This window comes from Protopterus annectens, chromosome 8.part0 (assembly GCF_019279795.1).
Source record: "Protopterus annectens isolate FY-2018-M chromosome 8.part0, PAN1.0, whole genome shotgun sequence".
Classification (NCBI taxonomy): domain Eukaryota; kingdom Metazoa; phylum Chordata; order Ceratodontiformes; family Protopteridae; genus Protopterus; species Protopterus annectens.
The window spans coordinates 754,456,992-754,476,438 of NC_056741.1; the positions used below are offsets into that span (position 1 = coordinate 754,456,992).

General features: G+C 44.1%; 1 protein-coding gene across 4 annotated transcripts in view; it reads left to right on the forward strand.

The window, feature by feature from the left end:
• The window catches only part of FDPS (farnesyl diphosphate synthase), a 563,129-nt gene extending 548,746 nt beyond the window's left edge, over positions 1 to 14,383 (forward strand). For all 4 annotated transcript variants that reach the window (XM_044080217.1, XM_044080218.1, XM_044080216.1 and 1 more), the window contains one exon: positions 13,676 to 14,383. In XM_044080217.1, the coding sequence (XP_043936152.1) occupies positions 13,676 to 13,876 (201 nt within the window). In that variant the 3' untranslated portion in view covers positions 13,877 to 14,383. The remainder of the gene's footprint in view (positions 1 to 13,675) is intronic.
• Positions 14,384 to 19,447: the final 5,064 nt, after the last annotated feature.

Sequence of the window (19,447 nt, forward strand, 5' to 3'; positions counted from 1 at the left end):
TACACCGCAAAATAATTTATTAAACCACAAACTGTAATTAAGCGCTTTCATCCTGTTTTAATTGGGACGTCTTCAGAATACTAGCACATCCTAAAACAGAGTTTAAATGCCTTTAAAAATGCCACCAAAAAGCACATACATAAAATTTAAAGGAAACTAACTCTCCAATACATGTAATACATAAAAATGAAAACAATCGTACCCTACTCAAACCTAGGTCACTAAGTTAAAACTTTTTCAAAGCATATAAATACAAATAATATGCAATGCCCTTTTCACAATGAATACAAAGTAAATGTACTACCACAAGGGTAAGGAATAGAAATACTATATACTATAAAAAAGCATATTAACGTAAACAATGTAATGGACACATTTAGTAATGTTAAAAAGTTGTGTTTAAAAAGCTCCCCTAAAAAAGTATGTATGTGACTGTATGTCTAAAAACTAGGATAACAAAATAATGCATCAAAAAGAAAAACAAAATGTGCAAAAAATAATAAATAATTCACCATCATAATTTTGAAGCTCTATAATATTAGCTTAATGGAAACATAATCATTCAATTCTGGTGCAATAGAGGCATTCAGTTTAAACTGCCACCAGGTGTCCCTATGCTGCAACATATTTTCCTAATCCTCTACTCTAGGATCCACATTTACTAGTTCCAGAGTACAGAAAAGGAAATCACTATGTGTTGGTTTTGCCAAAGAATGTTAAATAGGACATGATTGGAGTTCTTTGTCCTAATGATATAGGTGTACTTATAAATTCATTTTACTCAAAGATCTGAACGTCTTTTCTACATAAAGCATGTACATTTTTTGCACATGGCCAAATAAACTATTCCCTTGCTGGAACGACTACCTCCTTTTGAAGTTTCCTCTGTGTCAACTGTGCATACGCCTTAACCACTTTTTCCTTTTGGTCCTTTGGTGGTTGTAGTAGTTTTCCTCTTTGGTTTTAAGTTATGTAAGATTGAATCTGAGAGCTGTGCTTTTCTGAACTCTGTTCTTCCCAGTTCCATTCCGGTGGAAGTGCAGTTTTCTTTGACAGTTGTGCATTATCCAAGCTTGCTGCTACTAACACTCTCTTCCCATGAATTAACCCCATTCAGAGGAAAGAAAATAGTACCTTTTAGTAGTTGTGGTTCCTGCTACTAACCTAGTTTTCCTGAAGTCGCTACATCCCCAATCTCTGTTAGAGATGTGGAAATTGGCTGGGTTGCCCCTTGCTAACTTCCACTTCACTTATTTGTCTCCATGCCTGCCTGGCCTGCATGTAATTACATGCACATAAGGTACTGTGTCATCAAAAGTCCTTACTCTTTAGAATGTCTGAGATGTTATGAAATATTGCCAGTTGCTTGTCTCCCTGTCTTCCTTTTCCAGTCCCAAGTGAACTCTGGCCAGAAGAACCAGAAGAGGCTTCACTGTCATGACCCTAATTGGAGAGAATTGTCTGGGCAAGTAGTGCTCCTGTCTGAAAACTGCAGGTTTCCCAGTAGTTATGTCTGATGTATTATCCCTCTTAGCAATGGTTTTCTTTATCTTCTACCAAGGGAGGGGTATACAGACTCTTGTGGTAATCTAGGGCATCTAGAGCAGCTACAATTTCAAGACAAACTGAAACTAGCATGATGCTACATGTCTTGGCTCCCTGACACGACTTTTGTTTTTTACCCTGTTGTTGTGCATGTCTAGACCCTGTATACCTCATTTGTTTACATTGGAAAGCTCTAACCCCAGGAGCTAGATGTGTACTTAAACCAGTGGTCCCCCTTTGCCTGTTAAACTCTCAGTGAAAGTTTAGAATGGCCTCCATGGATTTCCATATAACTGTGTGTAGTGTTTTGTAACCCCTTCTGCAGTTGTACTCTGCTGGCTAGATAGGTGTTCCTTTTTATCCATTCCTTCAGCAGTGTTACACTGCTGGTCTGTTAACTTGATTCTCACGTACCCAGGCCTTGGTCCTTTATCATAATGTCTTCCAACATTTCAAAAGTAATAACCTAACATCCACTCGCCCATTTAAAAAGCACATGCTTATTTCTGCAGCAAAATCACTAATTGTATTCTTTTTGTGTCTCCTGTGTTTTTCAAACTTTTTTCCTATATTCATTTGGAGTATGTATAAATAATTTAAATAAAGCAGATGTTTTTTATCAGTCTTCAAGGTCATCATCAGACAAATAGTTTTTTTTTCTCTTCTGTCTTTTTTGTCCCACCTGTGCTAAACTCCAAGCCTCCCCCAACAGCACTTAAGCCCCTTCTTTCATTTGAGGTGGAGAGTCCCCAGAAACGCAGAGGTCAGAACCATTCAGAGGAGCTGTCATTCAAGCTACCATGTGGGTTGTTTGTGTCCTTCACTACTATCGGGCATTTCAGGACATTTGAATGAGCTAATCCCCACCCCCTGAATGGGGATATATGTTATCTGCATCTCCACAGGGACCTTTAGTCCTCTTTTTGTGCAAGTATGTGCTCCTATGCACTCACTTAAGAAGACAGTAGCTTGTTTGTCTAAAAGCCTTCCCCCAGTATGCATGTGCAGTGCTGCCCCTCCTCTATAAGACTGTGGCAGTAGGCATCCTCTGTCTTGCCCCCTCTCCATTCATTAACAATTCAGGCAAAACATAATCATTCACCTGAAACAATCCTGCCACTGCTTAATTGATAATGGGTAAATAAATCTCATGCACTAACTACCACTTGATAGATAAACCTGTAGAACATGCACATCTTTTCCATGAATAGGTATTATATTCACCCTTTTTAATTTAATTACAGCTATGTAAATGCATACATGGCATTTAATGAGTTAGTATGCATAGGGTGTAACATTTACATGCATCAAATGTCGCTAACTTTGTCATGTTTGTATTTAGTATTGTACGTTTCAGTTTCAGACAAGCTGTGAAAATCTTCTAAACACTGTACTTATGTGTAACTGCTACCTTTGTGCCCAGGTTGTGTTGAAATGGGTCTGTATATTAGCGTACAGATGCAGTTAGTAAATATAAATAAAGTCCGTTCCACAGCATTTTCCAGTTTTCAGGTGGCTCGAGACTCCTCCGTTGCTTATTTAAAGCCTTTCTATTTGAAGTACCTCTCTGTTTAAGCATCCTATTAGGAACTAGATTCCTCATTCAGATAATTATCTTCTATTAGAAAAACTCACCTTGTCTGCATTCAAACTGGATACCTTAGTAGAGTTGGAGTTTTTGGCTTGGGAAAACCCTTTTCTTGGTGGCATTTGCTCTTGTTAGAAAATGTTCTGAGTTGTAAGTACTGTCCATGAATTTACCTTGTTCTACCTTTCACAAGGAAAGGGTTCATTCATGCTTTCTCTTCCTTCATGCCTAAGTTTCCTGCAGAGTCTGATTTGAACCAGTATGTTCACTTGCCAATCTTTTTATAGGTTCATAGGTTGGTACTAGCTTGTCGGCCCTAGGGCCTATACAAGCCTAGCCATAACAATTCCCTGGCTATTTCTTCCCACACTATTTACTTCCCTGGACCCCTGTCTAGCAGGGCAACTGACGTGATCCCTGGGGTGAATTTCCTTTCTCCCATCCAGTCGTCAAGATTCCTTTTGAAGAGGGCCAAAGGGGTGCTCTGCTTGATATGTATGGGCAGTCTTTTCCAGAGTTTGGGGAGTCTCTGGGTCAGGAACCTATCCCTCCAGCATGTTTTGTTTATTGTGATGACTAGGTTTAGATCCCTGGACCGTGTGACTCTGAGGGATTGGGATTTCTTTAGGTGTAGCATGTCCAACAGCTGTGGGTTTGACATGGCCTTGTATGTTGAGCAGAGATCGCCTCTGAGTAGACGATATGCAACAGAGTATAGCTGGAGCTTTTTAAGGCAGTCAGCATAGGGCATCTGCTTTAGGCCTGTGATTCTTTTAGTGAGGTATTTCTACGGCCTTTCCAGTTGTTGCAGATATCTTTAGAGGTACATACCAAATGGGGCAATGTTAAGTTGTCTATCTCGCCTTCATTCTTGCTGGATGGGTTCGGAGCCGACCTCGGCTCCGACTCGGCCACTCTAAAAGCTCGAGAGTTGGTTCCACCGGCTCGAGGCTCCCCTTATATCCCACAATGCTAGGCGTGAGTTACCTCAGATCTCGTTTGCCGCTACAGCGATCGAGGTGTTGGTTTTCTACCGGCTTCTTGGTGAGTAAACTTTCAGTAAAGTTAGTATACTTAAACCCCTTTATTTTTAATTTTAACTCTTGTTTCCCTTAGTTTAGTGGAATTCTCCCCTTTTTTCTCTAAAATCCCGTTTCTTCCCAACAAGAACTTATAAGTTCTTCCCTCGGGCCTTCAGGCCTTCTTCTTCCATTCCCTAGTGGTGTGTGTGTGTTGTTTCTCTTAAATTAAAACCTTTGATAGTTGTTTTATTTTTGAGTTTAAAAATAAGATAGGGTGTAATCAGTGTGTTTGACTGGGTGTGTGTGATTACACTTTTTTTTCTAAGATGTCTAAAGACACAAAGGTCTCAGGCTTCAAGAAGTGTGATGCGTGCTGTCAGAAAATGTCTCTGACAGACGGTCACACTTCTTGTGTCTACTGCCTGTGGCCTTTGCACCTGCAGGACTCCTGTGCTGTATGCCACGGCTTCAGTCCCAGGGTCCTGCAGGAAAATAAGAACAAATTGATCCTAAGAGGTTTACTCAAGCCTGAGGATTCCCTCTCTGTCTCTGGGAAGCCCTCCAAGGCTTCTAGGTCCTCGGCTCCAGCTACTGAGCCGAGACCTAAGGCTACTAAACCTCCATCTACATCGGCTCCGGCTGGAGCCAATGAGTCTCAGTCTACAGTTTCTGTGGTTCCCTCGGCTCCGGCTGGAGCCGAGGTATTAGAAATTCCCTTGTCGGCTCCGACCAGACCTTCGGAGCCGACATCTAGGAAGAGATCTAGGTCACCATCCCTTGGCTCCGTTCATTCGGCTCCAGCATCTCCTCTGCTGTCTGAACGGAGCCATAAATCTCACTCCTCTAGGTCATCGAGGCTGTCGGATCATGACCTTCAGAGGGTAGTGAGTCGACTTCTTAAGTCCGAGGCACTGGCCCAAATGCTTCAGAGCCCGACTCATCAGTCGATGCCTGCCCCTGTCCATCAATATGTTCCTCCTCCGACTCCGTTGAGCTCGGAGCCGGGTCGTTTCGGAACCGAGACTGTGGTAGCGTCGGAGCCGACACAATTGTCTTCGGCTCCATCGTCGGCTCCGATTTCTTCCTTGGAAGAATCTCGGCGCTGGACTTCCATCGTCAGCTCCGAGGGGGTGAGTGGCATCGGACCCTTGTCCGACCACGCTCTCCCTCTCGGGGCTTCGGCGCTGGTAAGTTCGGCTCCGACATCGGCCTCGGAGCCATCACTGTCGGTGCCGAGGGAGGTTTTTAGCTTTTCGGAGCGGGGACCTCTGGCTCTGCCTGACAGGGGTGCGTTCGAGGTCATGCGGAGTGTGTTAGAACCTGGTTCTACCCCACAGTCGGCTCCGTCCGCCCCCCCCCTCTTCGGTGCCTCAGGTCAAGTCGACTCGCTCCCTCATCCCGGACCGCAGAGAGCCAGCTCCTCAGGAATCCCCATGGGGATCTCATCCTCTTCCGAGGCCTCTCCTGTTTTGGCAGAAGAGCCCCCTCGGAAGAGAAAGTGTAAGAGGAAACACATAGACTCACCTGAGTCTGTCACCTCTGACACAGATTTAGAGGATTCCGAGGGTTCCCCCCGTTCCCCTTCTGAAGATGTCTCCTTTGCAGACATTCTGGAAATCCTTAAGCAGAGGGGAAATTGGCCAGCCCTTAACCCTTCGGAGGATGAATCTGTGTACCTTGAGGCGTTTGGCTCTCGTCCTTCCACCTCCTGGGTGTCTCCCCTTGACCCCCTCATGCAGGTGGTAGCAAAAGGCATGGACGACTCCTGATTCGGTGGACCCCACTCCCAGGAGACCCTCAAAATTCATAACGGCACCAGCAGACAAACAGTTTTTGACAAAAGGAGTTTCTGTGGATGCTATGGTGGTTGCTGCTGCCACTAAGAAGGAACTAGCTGATCCTTCAGTACCTGTCCATCCACCTAACAAGGAATCTAGGTCCATGGACAGGTACGGGAAGCGGATGTTCTCATCAGCGACATTTGCAATGCGTTAAGCTGAACTACCTATGCCATTTTACTGCCTTCAAAGGGACTTGATCAAAGAAGCGAGTGACATGTTGAAGGATCCTACAGCTGCGGGTTTTCAAGATAAGATGAACACTCAGCTGGCTACCCTGAACTCCATAGCCAACTCCTCCATGCGCCTCCTTTCTTATGCGGCTGATGGAGCGAGCAGGGCGCAGGGAAAGGTGTGGCCTTACGTAGGCATGCCTGGATGCGGCTATGCAATTTTGCGGACCCCTTTAAAACGTCTTTCACTAATTCCCCATTCGATGGATCATCTCTCTTTGGTCCTCAAGTGAAAGAAACCTTGACTAGGTGCGAGACTGATGGCAAGACTCTTTCTGCCGTCGGAGTCCGTTTTTCTACTCCTTCTAGGCCTTACCCCAAAGGCCAGAAAAGTGGGAAAATGTGGTTCCGTAAACAATCTCAAGGGACTTCGCCTGACGCACAGAGTCGGTTCCCCGCCAGAGACAGAGGGGGGAACAACAATGGTAGACGTCACCCTAGGGGCAGGGGGGGGTCCGCAGAACCAGGGCAATCGAGAAACTTTCTCCGATAAGCCCTTTCAGCATCCCTGAGGTGTTGCCCGACTGTCCACCTTCGGAGGCAGTCGGGGGAAGATTGTCACTGTACCCAGAAGCCTGGCTATCCCTAACTCGAGACAAGTGGGTACAGTCCATCATTTCCGAAGGCTATTCCATTCCCTTTGTTCGCATTCCAAACCGATCAAAAAAATCCCTTCCAGATGTTCCACCCGCTCAAAGGGATATTGCAGCTTTGGAAATTTCAAAGCTGCTTGCAAAAAGAGCAATTCAGCCAGTTCCAGCAGACCAGTAAGGATCCGGAATCTACTCCAGGTTCTTTTTAGTTCCAAAGAAAACAGGGGACTGGAGACCAATTTTGGATCTCAGTATCTTGAACAAGTCGGTCAAGAAAACAAGATTTCGGATGGTCACGCTGCAGTCCATCCTTCCCTTTGGGAAAAGGAAACTGGATGTGCTCTATAGACCTTCAGGATGCGTACTATCACATAAAAATGAACAGACGCTCCAGAAGATTCCTCCGCTTCAGGCTGGGAACCTGTCATTTTCAATTCAGGGCCCTGCCCTTTGGTCTCACCACTGCCCCCCGGGTGTTTACCAAATGCATGGCAGTGGTAGCTTCTCACCTGAGACGACAAGGATTCCAGGTGTTTCCATATTTGGACGACTGGCTCCTCACAGCTCCCACCAAGCATCTTCTTCTAATGGCCAGGGATTACACCTTTCGCATTTGTCAAAAGTTAGGCATTTCAATAAATTGCGGAAAGTCTGTTTTGTCGCCTTGTCGTACTATTACCTTTATAGGCAAATCTAGACACAGTCAACATGTCTGTAGACTAACAGATCAGAGAATAACAGACATACACAAACTGGTCTCACTCCTCTTCAGCAACAACAGAATCAAAGCCAGGTTAGTTCTGAAGGTGTTGGGAATTATGGCGGCTGCCATACCTCTGCTTCCATTAGCCAGATTCCACATGAGAATCCTTCAATGGATGCTCTTTGCACAATGGTCATACCAGCAACTTCCGATGTCCCACACCATTATGATTACGCAGGCATGCAGAAATCATCTTCTGTGGTGGATGTCTTCCCCTCAGCTCTTATTGGGAAGACCCTTTGTTCCTTCCCCTCCGGTTGCTACTCTGACAACGGACGCCTCCCTGATCGGGTGGGGGGGGCATTATCAGGGCAGGACTGTCCAGGGCACATGGCAACCAGACGAATGCCACTTGCACATAAATGTTCTGGAGATAAGAGCAGTGCTTTTAGCGTTGCAAGCCCTTCAAGACTGTCTTCCCTTGGGAACGATTGCAATCCAGACAGACAACATGTCTGTAGTGTGGTATATCAACAAACAAGGCAGAACCAGGTCCTACCCCCTGTGTCGAGAAGCACTCAGACTGTGGCAATGGGCGATTTCTTCTCAGCGGTTTCTGATAGCAACGCACATCCCCGGGAAGTCCAATCAAATCGCGGACAAGTTGAGCAGAGCTATCCTCATGCCTCACGAGTGGTCTCTGAAAGACTCTGTTGTGAGAGAAATTTTTCTCAAGTGGGGTCAGCCTTGCTGCGACCTTTTTGCTACTCCCCAAAACAGCAAGTGCAGAGATTATTTCACACTATTCCCTTTACCAGGCCAGCCCAGCAGAGACGCCCTAGTCCAAGTTTGGCCCCGGGGACTTCTGTATGCATTTCCTCCCTTCCCACTAATCTCTCAAGTGATACAGAAAGCTATCGCTCAGAAGGCCTCGTTGATCCTCATTGCTCCTTACTGGCCTCGACAGGTGTGGTTCCCCTTTCTACATCGCTTTCTATTGAGCGACCTTGGCATCTGGACCTAGTTCCAGATCTTTTGATCCATCAGTCGAGTCAGTTTCATCGCTCCCTTCCCTCTCTGAACCTCACTGCTTGGTTCCTCCAGTTCCAACCTTAGCCAGGCTTCCTCAATTATCTCACTCTGTTCGAGATATTTTGATAGCTTCCCATAAATCTTCCACTCGAAAGATTTATTTGAGTAAGTGGAAACGCTTCACATATTGGGCTCAAGGAAGGGACATAGATCCTTTCACTGCTTCCATCCAAATGGTCCTTGATTTTCTAGCTGAACTCTTCCATGCAGGTTCATCTCCTTCTACTCTTAAAGTTCAATTGGCAGCTATTTCAAACTTTCATGTGGGTATTTCAGAGTCTGCCATAATGTCCCACAAGCTTTGTAAAGCCTTTTTGAGAGGAGTTTTTCTACTCAGACCTCCTATAAGAAATCCTCCTCCTCCTTGGGACCTAAATTTAGTTCTTACTTCTTTGATTCTTTCCCCTTTCGAACCTGCAGCCTCCTGTTCTTTAAAATTGCTATCATGGAAGACTCTTTCTGGTAGCTATTACTTCAGCTAGAAGAATTTCAGAACTTCATGCACTCAGCTGTCGACCTTCTTATCTGTTGTTCCATAAGGACAGGGTATCCTTACGAACCAACCCATCCTTTATGCCCAAGGTAGCCTCGACGTCTAACCTAAATCAAAGCATTGACCTCCCTGTGTTTTTTCCAGAATATTCCAATAGGTCTGAACAAAAATTACACTGGCTAGATGTTCATCGTCAGTTAAGGTACTATTTGGATAGAACAAAACAATTCAGAAAATCTGACCAGCTGTTTGTCTCCTATGCAGAAGGCAGAAAGGGACTTTCAGTTTCAAAGGTATCATTATCTAGATGGCTAACATCTCTGATTTCCCTTGTTTATGAAATTAGACACCAAAAGCTGCCTAATAAACCTAAGGCCCATTCCACCAGAGCTTTGGCTACTTCTATAGCCTTCCAAGACAGACTGCCTATTGACACCATTTGTGCAGCGGCTACTTGGGCTACTCCTCACACTTTCATTTCTCATTATAAGTTGGATTTAGCTTCTAGACATAGAGCTAACTTTGGTTCCACTGTTCTCAGGAGTCTGTTCCGTTAGGCCACCCGGGACAAGGTGCTAGGGACGAGGTCCCATCCAGCAAGAATGAAGGCGAGATAGACAACTTAACATATAGAAGTTATGTTCTTACCATAACGTTCCATGTTAGTTGTCTTCTTCTCGCTTCTTCTTGCCCCACCCTCCTTCCCCTGGCCTGGACAGACCTAGAGGAGTTGTGATTGTGACCTCTCTTTCTACCACCTCTTTCTTAGGCATATGCTGTTGTGCATATTTCCTGGATCAGGATGTAGGTCACCCTTCTTTCTCCCTGGTTTTTAGAGGTGGACTTTGTTTATAGTTATTCTGATACTATTATAAGCTGGGGTTAGCTTACAAACGAGATCTGAGGTAACTCACGCCTAGCATTGTGGGATATAAGGGGAGCCTCGAGCCGGTGGAACCAACTCTCGAGCTTTTAGAGTGGCCGAGTCGGAGCCGAGGTCGGCTCCGAACCCATCCAGCAAGAAGAAGGCGAGAAGAAGACAACTAACATGGAACGTTATGGTAAGAACATAACTTCTATTTGTATTCTATAATGGGTCTAATGAGGGATGAGTACAGTGGGACAATGACCTCCTTTTTTCTGGATGAAAAGCCCTTAGTGATGAGGTGTGCCACATAGAAGGATTTCCTGACTGTTGTGGTTATCGAAGGTAAGACCACTGTCCACCTGTGTCCCTAAGTCTCTTATCACACTTTCGTTGTTTAGTGTACTGCCACCTATGTGGTAATTCACAGGTACATGTCTTTTCCCAAAGGGGATAACTATACATTTCTTGGCATTGAGCTTGTGCCCATGGCTCTGGCACCAAGCATCTGTTTGTGTAAGGCCCTTTTGTAGAGTATCCACATCATTTGGGGATTCATTAATGGCTCTCAGTTTGCAGTCATCTGCGAACTTTGTTAGCCAGAGTCCCTTAGTGTTGGCCTGTACTTCAGAGAAGTAGATGCCAAACAAGAGCGGTCCCAGGACTGAACCCTGAGGTACTCCACTTGTCACATGTCTGGAGCTGGATTTGGAGTCTCCTACTTTTACAGTGTGGGTTCTGTCAGTAAGCCAGTTGGCAGCCCATCGAGTGACGTAGGGATTAATGCCCAGCTTAGTAAGTCTATCTATGATTCCAGAGAGGGGGATGGTGTCAAATGCCTTGGCGAGGTCCAGATAGGCTGTGTGGACTGCCTTACCCTCATCCACAGCTCTGGAGACTAATTCGAAGAAGTCAGTCAGGTTCATGAGACAAGATCGGCCCTTCACGAACCCAAACTGGGTGGGGTCCAGTGTTTGAAGGTTGCCAATGTCTTTGTTTGTTTATAAGTTCCATGATAATACATTCTATGGCCTTGCAGATCAGGCTCACCAGACTGATGGAGCAGTAGTTCCCGGGATCCAAGGTTGATCCCCCCCTTGTGGAGTGGGATAACTGTAGCTGTGCGCCACTCAGTGGGCACGAAGCCTGAGGTGAGGCTATGATTAAACATGACACTTGGGTGAGGTGCCAGTTCATTTTGTAGTTCATGTATAACACAGCCCGGGATGTCATCTGGTCCCATGGATACTGTATTCTTAGCTTTGGAGAGTGCGTTTTTTTACCTGTGTGGCCGTTATTACTGGAATTTGGCAATCTTCCGGTATTGAGATGGGCCCTTTAGGGGGTGAGAGGGGGGTGAAGTTGGCACTGAATTGATCTGCCAAGATATTGGCAATATCCTTGGGATCCGTATATTTAATGCCATTCTGTTGTAGCTTTTCCTCAGTATTTTAGTCAAGGAGAGTATCTTATTTATTGCAGGGATGTACACCGACAGCGTCAGGTACTGCATGGCTAAAACATCACTAAGAAAAGATGACCAACTCTTTTATTCCTTTACAAATGGAAACTGACACAGGAATGTTGCTATGTAGTATCTTTCTAAGTGGCTTTTGAATTGCAGTGCATAGTTTTATATTAATGAATTCCTTTACAGTAAGTATGGCAGATCTTTACAAGATTATCTTAAAGCATCTACTGCAAGGGCTGTCTTGGCATTCGTTGCATTCATATTACTTCTGTAGATAATATTCAATATGATGTGGCCTGTAGGTTGTGGTCATTAGTTGGCACCATAATGATTTAGGGAAGGTTCTCCTGGGGCAGCCACACAAGAAGATTGAACCAGAGACTATGTCCAGATAGTTTCTATAGTCTGTGTTCATTGGTTAAAGATGCAAACATTATAGGTGTTCATCACAAATCTGGATCTGTGAATGTAGGTCTTGGTTTAAGAAAAATAAAACACCCACTGTACCACTTGCTTTGTTTTGAGTTTGTTTTTTTTTTCTTTCTTTCATTTGGTCCGTAAGTGGAGAAGCAGGAGAAACGAGGCTTCCTCTCACAATGTTGAGGACAACAATTACAAGTTATTGGTTTGAGAAAAAGAGGTCATTTTACAAGCTGTTTCACAGTGATGTATATTCCATGCACTTCCAGTGTGGGGACTTTGCATTCATATCCACAGCCTGTAACTGTACTCACTTTGAAGCCCTCATATCTCAGAAGAGAGGACCAAATCCCATACCCTTTTTCTGCAAACCTACAAGTGTTCTCCTCAGATACAGTGTTATGGTGAGTACCTGTGTCACTTGTAGCTGTCGTGTTCCTAGTAAAAGTAGACTGCACTATTGAACACTGCAGTCTTTAACTGATGGCTGGCCTATAAAACACATCATGGGTCACCATCTGATATAGCTCTGAGCCAAACAATTACCCATACGAAGTCTTGGTGTACCAAAACTAGAATGGTCATTTTATTTGCATAGGCAAAATTGAGGAATATTAGTGAAAATGAGAATTATTGCATATAGGAAATGGTATAGGATCATAGGAATTATAAGATAAAAGCTGTAAGACCATTTCTGTTACCCACCCTCATGATATAACTGCCATTTCTAAGAGGGCAAAAAAAGTCAGGCCTTAGATGAATTTACAGATCCCTATCCAGCAATCAGGTTTAGTCTTGAAGGATGCAAGCATGTCAGTCAGTTTAATGCATAATGGCAGTTTATTCCAGATATAGGGTAAACATCGCATCTGTCCCACCAGTTTGTTCTGGTTGTATGTTGGTGGAGATTCAAATCCTTAGACCTAGTGTTAGTGGAAATGTTTGTCTTGTGGAGAAGTTGGTCAGAAATGTTTGTCTTGTGGAGAAGTAAGAGGTCAGCAGTGGTTTAAAAAGCTGTACTTTGTAGGGACTAAATTAGTTAAGGACAGATAATTCAAATACTGTCATAAGGATTCTTGCTGGTAATATTCATTCATTCTCCAATTACCCATTTCATCTATTTTAGTATCACAGGAGAACCAGAGTCTATCTCAGCACTCAGTGGGCACAATACAGAAAATCTTATTCTGAATAGTCTGCCAGCCTTTCACTGTGCACACTTACTGACATACAGTATGCACATCTACAGGCAAATTGGAGGGTTGCCAGTACATTGTGGAATGCTGATGAGATGTGGGAAGCCACTACACCCAGATAAAAAGTCCCACAGACACAGGAAAGATAACTAGACCCTGCAAGAAATACACCCCAGCCAAGAATCAGACTGGAAATCCAAGAGCTGTGAGGCAACAGCACCAACCTCTGATAATAACCTGTTAGTAACAAAACAAATTCAGTCTGTTGATACTGGCAGGTTTCTGGTCCTGTTTAGTTACATTTTTGTTTGGGAGATTGTGTTCATTCTGTTTTACAGTTCAGGTTTGTTAGTTGTGGGAAAGGGAGTTTTTTATAAAATCCATTTTATCCATAACTCCTATGTTAACTTTGATAGTGTAGCATATAGGGTTAATAGTGTGAGATGTTATCAAACTTTGGATCTTCTCTTCCATACTTAGTGAAGTGACTTAATCAAAACAGTGTTCCTTAAAAAGGATACTTGTTGTTCTAGCTTAATCAATTAACAGATGAATATGTATTATTAATGTATTTGTTGACATAGCTTGGTTTAGACCTTGATTTTTCTTATTACAGGATAATTATGGAAGAACTGACCCTGAAAAGGTTGAAAGGGTGAAAGCCCTTTACCATGAGTTGGACATGAAGAAACTCTATAAGGAATATGAGGAGCATAGCTACCAGAGACTGATGTCACTTATTGACCAACATGCCAATAATCTCTCTAAGGATGTCTTTCTCATGTTTGCCCAGAAAATCTACAAGCGACAGAAGTAGTCAGACACTACCTCACCATAAAAATGCAGCCAAAGCTCCTTCAAGAAAATAAGGGGACTGAAGAATCAGGACCTGAACCCCTCTAGTCACAATGATTGCAGTACCACAGATAGCCGATCAGGTTCAGCCTTCTACATTGAGAATGGGAGAAACGTTAACCATTTCACTCACTTTTTCGCTGCAGTTTGATTAGTGTGTGATTAAGGTATAGGCTTGTCCAACTGATGCTGCCTTTAGGATAGGCCTCTTTCACAGAGTGGTCAGGTAGATGTGATTTTCTAGATTTTTCTGTACTGCAGCTTCACCTCTATTTGACATGTGTAATTGGAATTGTTGCTTTGATCTTCAGCAAAAACTCGATTGATGAAAAGCAGCAGAAATGAACTGTTACCTCATTGACTTGCAAGTCTAGTAGAATGCATGTGATTAAGAATCTTGAAATCATCAAGGAAGAAACGCCTGTCAAAAAATATGTTTGCTTGTATTAAATAAATTTAATATTTTTTAGCCCCGCTGTTCTGTACTTGAAATGTTTAATCCAAAATGTCCGGTAGACTAACCGGATCTGCTGTCTCTAGTAATGAAAATCGCAACAAACCAAAGCACTTGCAGAACCAGCAAACAAAATGCCTCTTCAGGTCAGTGAACCAAAACGATTTATTCTTATAATAAATCTTTTTGGTTCACTGACCTGAAGAGGTGTTTTGTTTGCTGGTTCTGCAAGTGCTTTGGTTTGTTGCGATTTTGGTACTGTTTCCAAGCACTTTTTCCTTCTCAGTTGTGTTCATTGTCTCTAGTAATGACATACAAATGGAAAGAGTAGAGCACTCCAGTTCTGTTGCAGTTTAAATTGCTTCTTCCTGGTGCTTTTCAACTACATTTCCTTACAGAATGGTTTTAAAGGAGAACTCTTCACCGGGGACTGTTATTCTTCAGTACAGATGATCTCTGTAACAGAGGAGGAGGTGGAGTAACAGAAGTGACAGCAGAAAAATCTGGTGGTACTGTACTCAATGTTGGTGTAGAAGGAGGACTTAGAACAGCACTGGCCTGGAGCAACTAAAGAAATGTTTTTCAGATCTTTCAACTGTCCCTATTTGGAGGAAAGTTTCTATTTTCAGGTCTGATTTATCCCTGCACAAAATATCTTAATTTTTGGAGGTTTTAGCCTTCAACCTCTCCGATCCCGAACACGGCTTAACCTCTCTCCAGCTTAATCTGCCGAGTGAAAAGTGGACATTTCGCTCCTGCCTACATCAAAAGTAGCTAGAGTGTGTTTATGAACTTACTATTTCTGTGACTGTCTAATCAGGAACACTTGCCACTCACCACTGAATGGTCTCTGCCCCCCCCCCCCCAAGCTGCTCTTTCACCCCTCATCTTCCTTACCCCTCCACTTCCTTGCTATCATATTCAACTCCTTTCTGACCTTATTTCATCTCCTTCCTGCTCTCAGTTTCTTTGTTTTTGCTTTTTTACTCCAGTGATTTTCTCACACACTTCAGTCCCCACATTTTGACCCCTACCATGTCCTAACAGCTTACCCACTTCTCTCTCCAGTTCTTTTATCTCTTACCCTCTCCCTACATACCTGTTCTTCATCCACAAATTGGTACACATCTACACCTCCTCTGCCCTTCTTCTGCTCTCACATGTCACCTCCTTTCATCAAACACTTTCTCCCAGGAATATCACACCTACCCCTACTTACCCACTATCTAACCTACTGACTCCACACTCCTTTGAAATTAACCCGTTTATTCAGTCACACTAATCCACTCTGTCAAAATCAAGCTACTCCTTCACCCATCTCACTCCCTAAAAAGTGGACCCAAATACCTAACCGTATGCTTTCAGATTCCTACTCTAACACAGATCTCTAAAAAAAAAATTTTTCCTATCAGGAGACGTCCACACAAACCCATGCCCTCTCGGTAGTACCTTTCCTGATACTCTCCCCCCCCCCCCATTTCCCCTTCCAAACTCTTAACACTATACTCCATGAAAATATGCAGCAATCTCAATAAAGTTACTGAATTCCACTCTTGGATTGCCCAACACTCTCCTGACATAGTAACTCTAACCAAAATATGCCTTACACTTCACAGCAATAACTATGAAATGACTCCCCCCTGGTTACAGCATCTTCTGTCTTGACCGAAATCATCAAAAAGGTGGAGGAGTAGCTATATTCTATACCAACAAATTTAGCTTTCCCATGTCAACATCTCACTCCCCAGCTTTCAACCAGAAGAACTCTTATTAGTCAACTGCAAACTTAACACTCATAAAGCAATCACAATTGCTACAATTTATATTCCACCAGAAAATATTCCCTTACTCAAACAAATACTGTCCTGGTTTACTCACTCCGTAACTTATAGGTTCATAGGTGTGTACTAGGATAATGGCCTTAGAGCCTTTACAAACCTAGCCCATAGGACTACCCTGACATCGTGCCACCCGACCTTAATTCCTAGTGCCTCTGTCGAGTAGAGCCACTGGAGTGATCCTCAGGGGTGAAATTTCTATTTCCCATCCACTCATCAAGGCTTCTCTTGAAGAGGGCCAGTGAGGTGCTCTGTTTGACATGTATGGGAAGTCTATTCCATAGCAAGGGCAGTCTCTGGTTTATGAACGTGTCCATCCAGCACGATCTGTTGATTGTGGTAATGAGGTTGAGGTCACTGGAGCATGTGGTGCAGAGGGATTGGGATTTCTTTAGATGTAGCATTTCTAACGGAGCTGGATCAGACATGGCTTTGTATGTCAAGCAGAGATCGCCTCTAAGTAGGCGATATGAGATGGAGAATAGTCGGAGTTTTTTTAGTCTGTCCATATAGGACAAGTGTTTAAGGCCTAGGATCCTCTTTGTGGCGTACTTTTGCGGCCTCTCCAGTTGTTGCAGGTGTCTAGTGAGGTACATGCCAAATGGGGCATTGGACTCTAGGATTGACCTAATGAGGGAAGAGTAGAGGGAGACTATGACCTCTTTCTTCCTGGATGCAAAACCCTTAGTAATGAGATGTGCCACATAGAAGGACTTTCTGACCACAGTGGTAATGTGGTGGTCAAAAGAGAGTCTGCTGTCAAACTGTGTTCCCAGGTCTCAGTGGACCACCATCGATGTGGTAATTCATGGGAACCGGATTTTTCCCAAAGGGGATGACGACACATTTTTTGGCATTGAGCTTAAGGCCATGGTTCTGACACCAGTCGATCTTGGTGAGGCCTTTCTCTAGGATGTCAACATCACTTGGGGAATTAGTAATAGCTCCCAACTTGCAATCGTCTGAGAACTTTGTCAGCCAGAGACCCTTTCTGTTGGCCTGGACTTCAGAGAAGTAGATACCAAACCGGAGAGGACCCAGGACCGAACCCTGTGGAACTCCACTCGTGACTGGTCGGCAGTCTGACTTGGAGTCCGCTACTTTCACACTGTGGGTTCTATCTGTGAGCCAGTTTGCAACCCACCTAGTGATTATAGGGGTTGATGTCTAGCTTAGTGAGCTTTTCTGTGATTCCTGAATGGGGAATGGTATCAAATGCCTTGGCCAGATCAAGGTAGGCTGTATGGAACCACCTTGCCTTCATCCACAGCCTTGGTGACGGACTCAAAGAAGTCGACCAAGTTGAGCAGGCATGAGCTACCCTTCATAAACCAAACTGTGTGGGATCCAGAGTTAGAGATTCCCTATATCCTTGTTTATTAGGTCCATGATGATGCATTCCATAGCTTTGCATATCAGACTCATCAGGCTAATGGTATGATAGTTCCCAGGGTCTGTAGTCGCTCCTCCTTTGTGGAGAGGGATGACTGTAGCAGTGCGGCATTCGATAAGGACAAAGCCTGAGGTGAGGCTGTGATTGAACACGGCACACAGGTGAAGTGCCAGTTCACGCTGTAGTTCATGTAGAATACAGCCAGGGATATTGTCGGGTCCCATGGAAGCTGTATTCTTGGCCTTGGACTGTGCTGTTTTAACCTGTGTAGCAGTAATACTGGGTGCCTGGCAATCTACTGGTATTGTGATTGTTCCTTGAGGGGGGAGGGGTAAAGTTGGCACTGAATCTTAACCTGTGTAGCAGTAATACTGGGTGCCTGGCAATCTACTGGTATTGTGATTGTTCCTTGAGGGGGGAGGGGTAAAGTTGGCACTGAATCTGTCGGCCAGTATATTGGCAATATCTGTTGGCTCAGTATAGGAGGTACCATTGTGCATTAGCTCCTAGCAAATCTGGGTATTGTCATGGAGATTCTTTACATAACTATAGAAGGACTTGTGGTTGTCTTTACTATCTTCTGGAATTCTGTTTTCATAGCTAGCTTTAGAGGATTTGATGTGGGATCTCAACTTTTTGTTGAGGCTGATAAGGGAGTTTTTCCATTCTTGGGATTTCACCTTATTCCGCATCAGTTTCCTCTTTCTGTAATAGAGTTTGTTTATGGCAAGGGATCACCAGACTGGCTTCCTTTTTTTTTTTTTGAGGAGACTGTCTTGGTTCTATTGGGTATGGCGAGATCCATGCATTTGTGTACGTGTTTGTACAGTGCATTGGTGTATGATTCGGCGGTCATGCAACTATTCTCCATTTGCATGGGTGCCATGAAGTTAGCCAACTCTGATTTTAGGAGCACAGAGTTAGCTTTGGAGAAGTTTTTCATGGTGGTTACCTTTGCGGGGGGGGCATTGGGCAAGTGTATTGGTAACTGAGTAGTTTTCCCAGTTAATGGAGAGGTAGTTGAAGTCACCCTGTTAGGTTGGACCCTAATATTCTCCAATGTGCTTAGGAATGTGGAGTGTGAGTCTTGGGGCATTGTTGGGGACCTATAGCAGGCTACTACTTGAATCACTATCTTACCCAATGTTAGCTGCACCTGAAGTATCTCTGATGTGTTATGTTGGGCTACCAGTCTGGAGGTGTGCGCATCCTTTGACTATGGAAACACCACCGCCTTAGGAGCTTCGGTCCAAGTTCTGGGGCCGAAAGGTTTGGAATGAGTTATAGCCTGGTAGTGCAGGGGTGCTTTCTGCTCCTTTGGACCAGGTGTCTGTTACAGCACAAATGTCGATGTTTTCCATTTTAAGGAATGCTTCGAGCGAGTGCATTTTCAGATTTAGACTTCTAGCGTTGAGCAGCATGACCCTTAGATTGCATTTGTTTGTAGCTGTTACGGTGGTAATTTGGTCTTTGGAACACCACCTAAAAAAGGCATTGTAGGGGTGGCAAGACCCTTGGCCAGTATCCGGAACTCCAGGGATGACAGATGCAGGCTATCTCTGGCAAAGCATCGAGATCTGTTAATCATGTCATCCCATGCAGACGGATACTGGATCCCCTTAGAATGACACCAGAAATTTAGCCAGTTGTTGAAATCTATAATTTTCTGCTTGTACTGTGATATTCTGGGTGATGGTAGGATGCTGCTCAGGGCTAGGGTCATACCCGCCTGGGCTACATAATCTGAGAGCTCCTTTGTCTCTCTTTATGTAGTCCAGGGAGGTATGTCTTGGGTCAGTCACACCCACATGTACAATGACAGAGTCATATTTGTACCTGTTGTTGAGG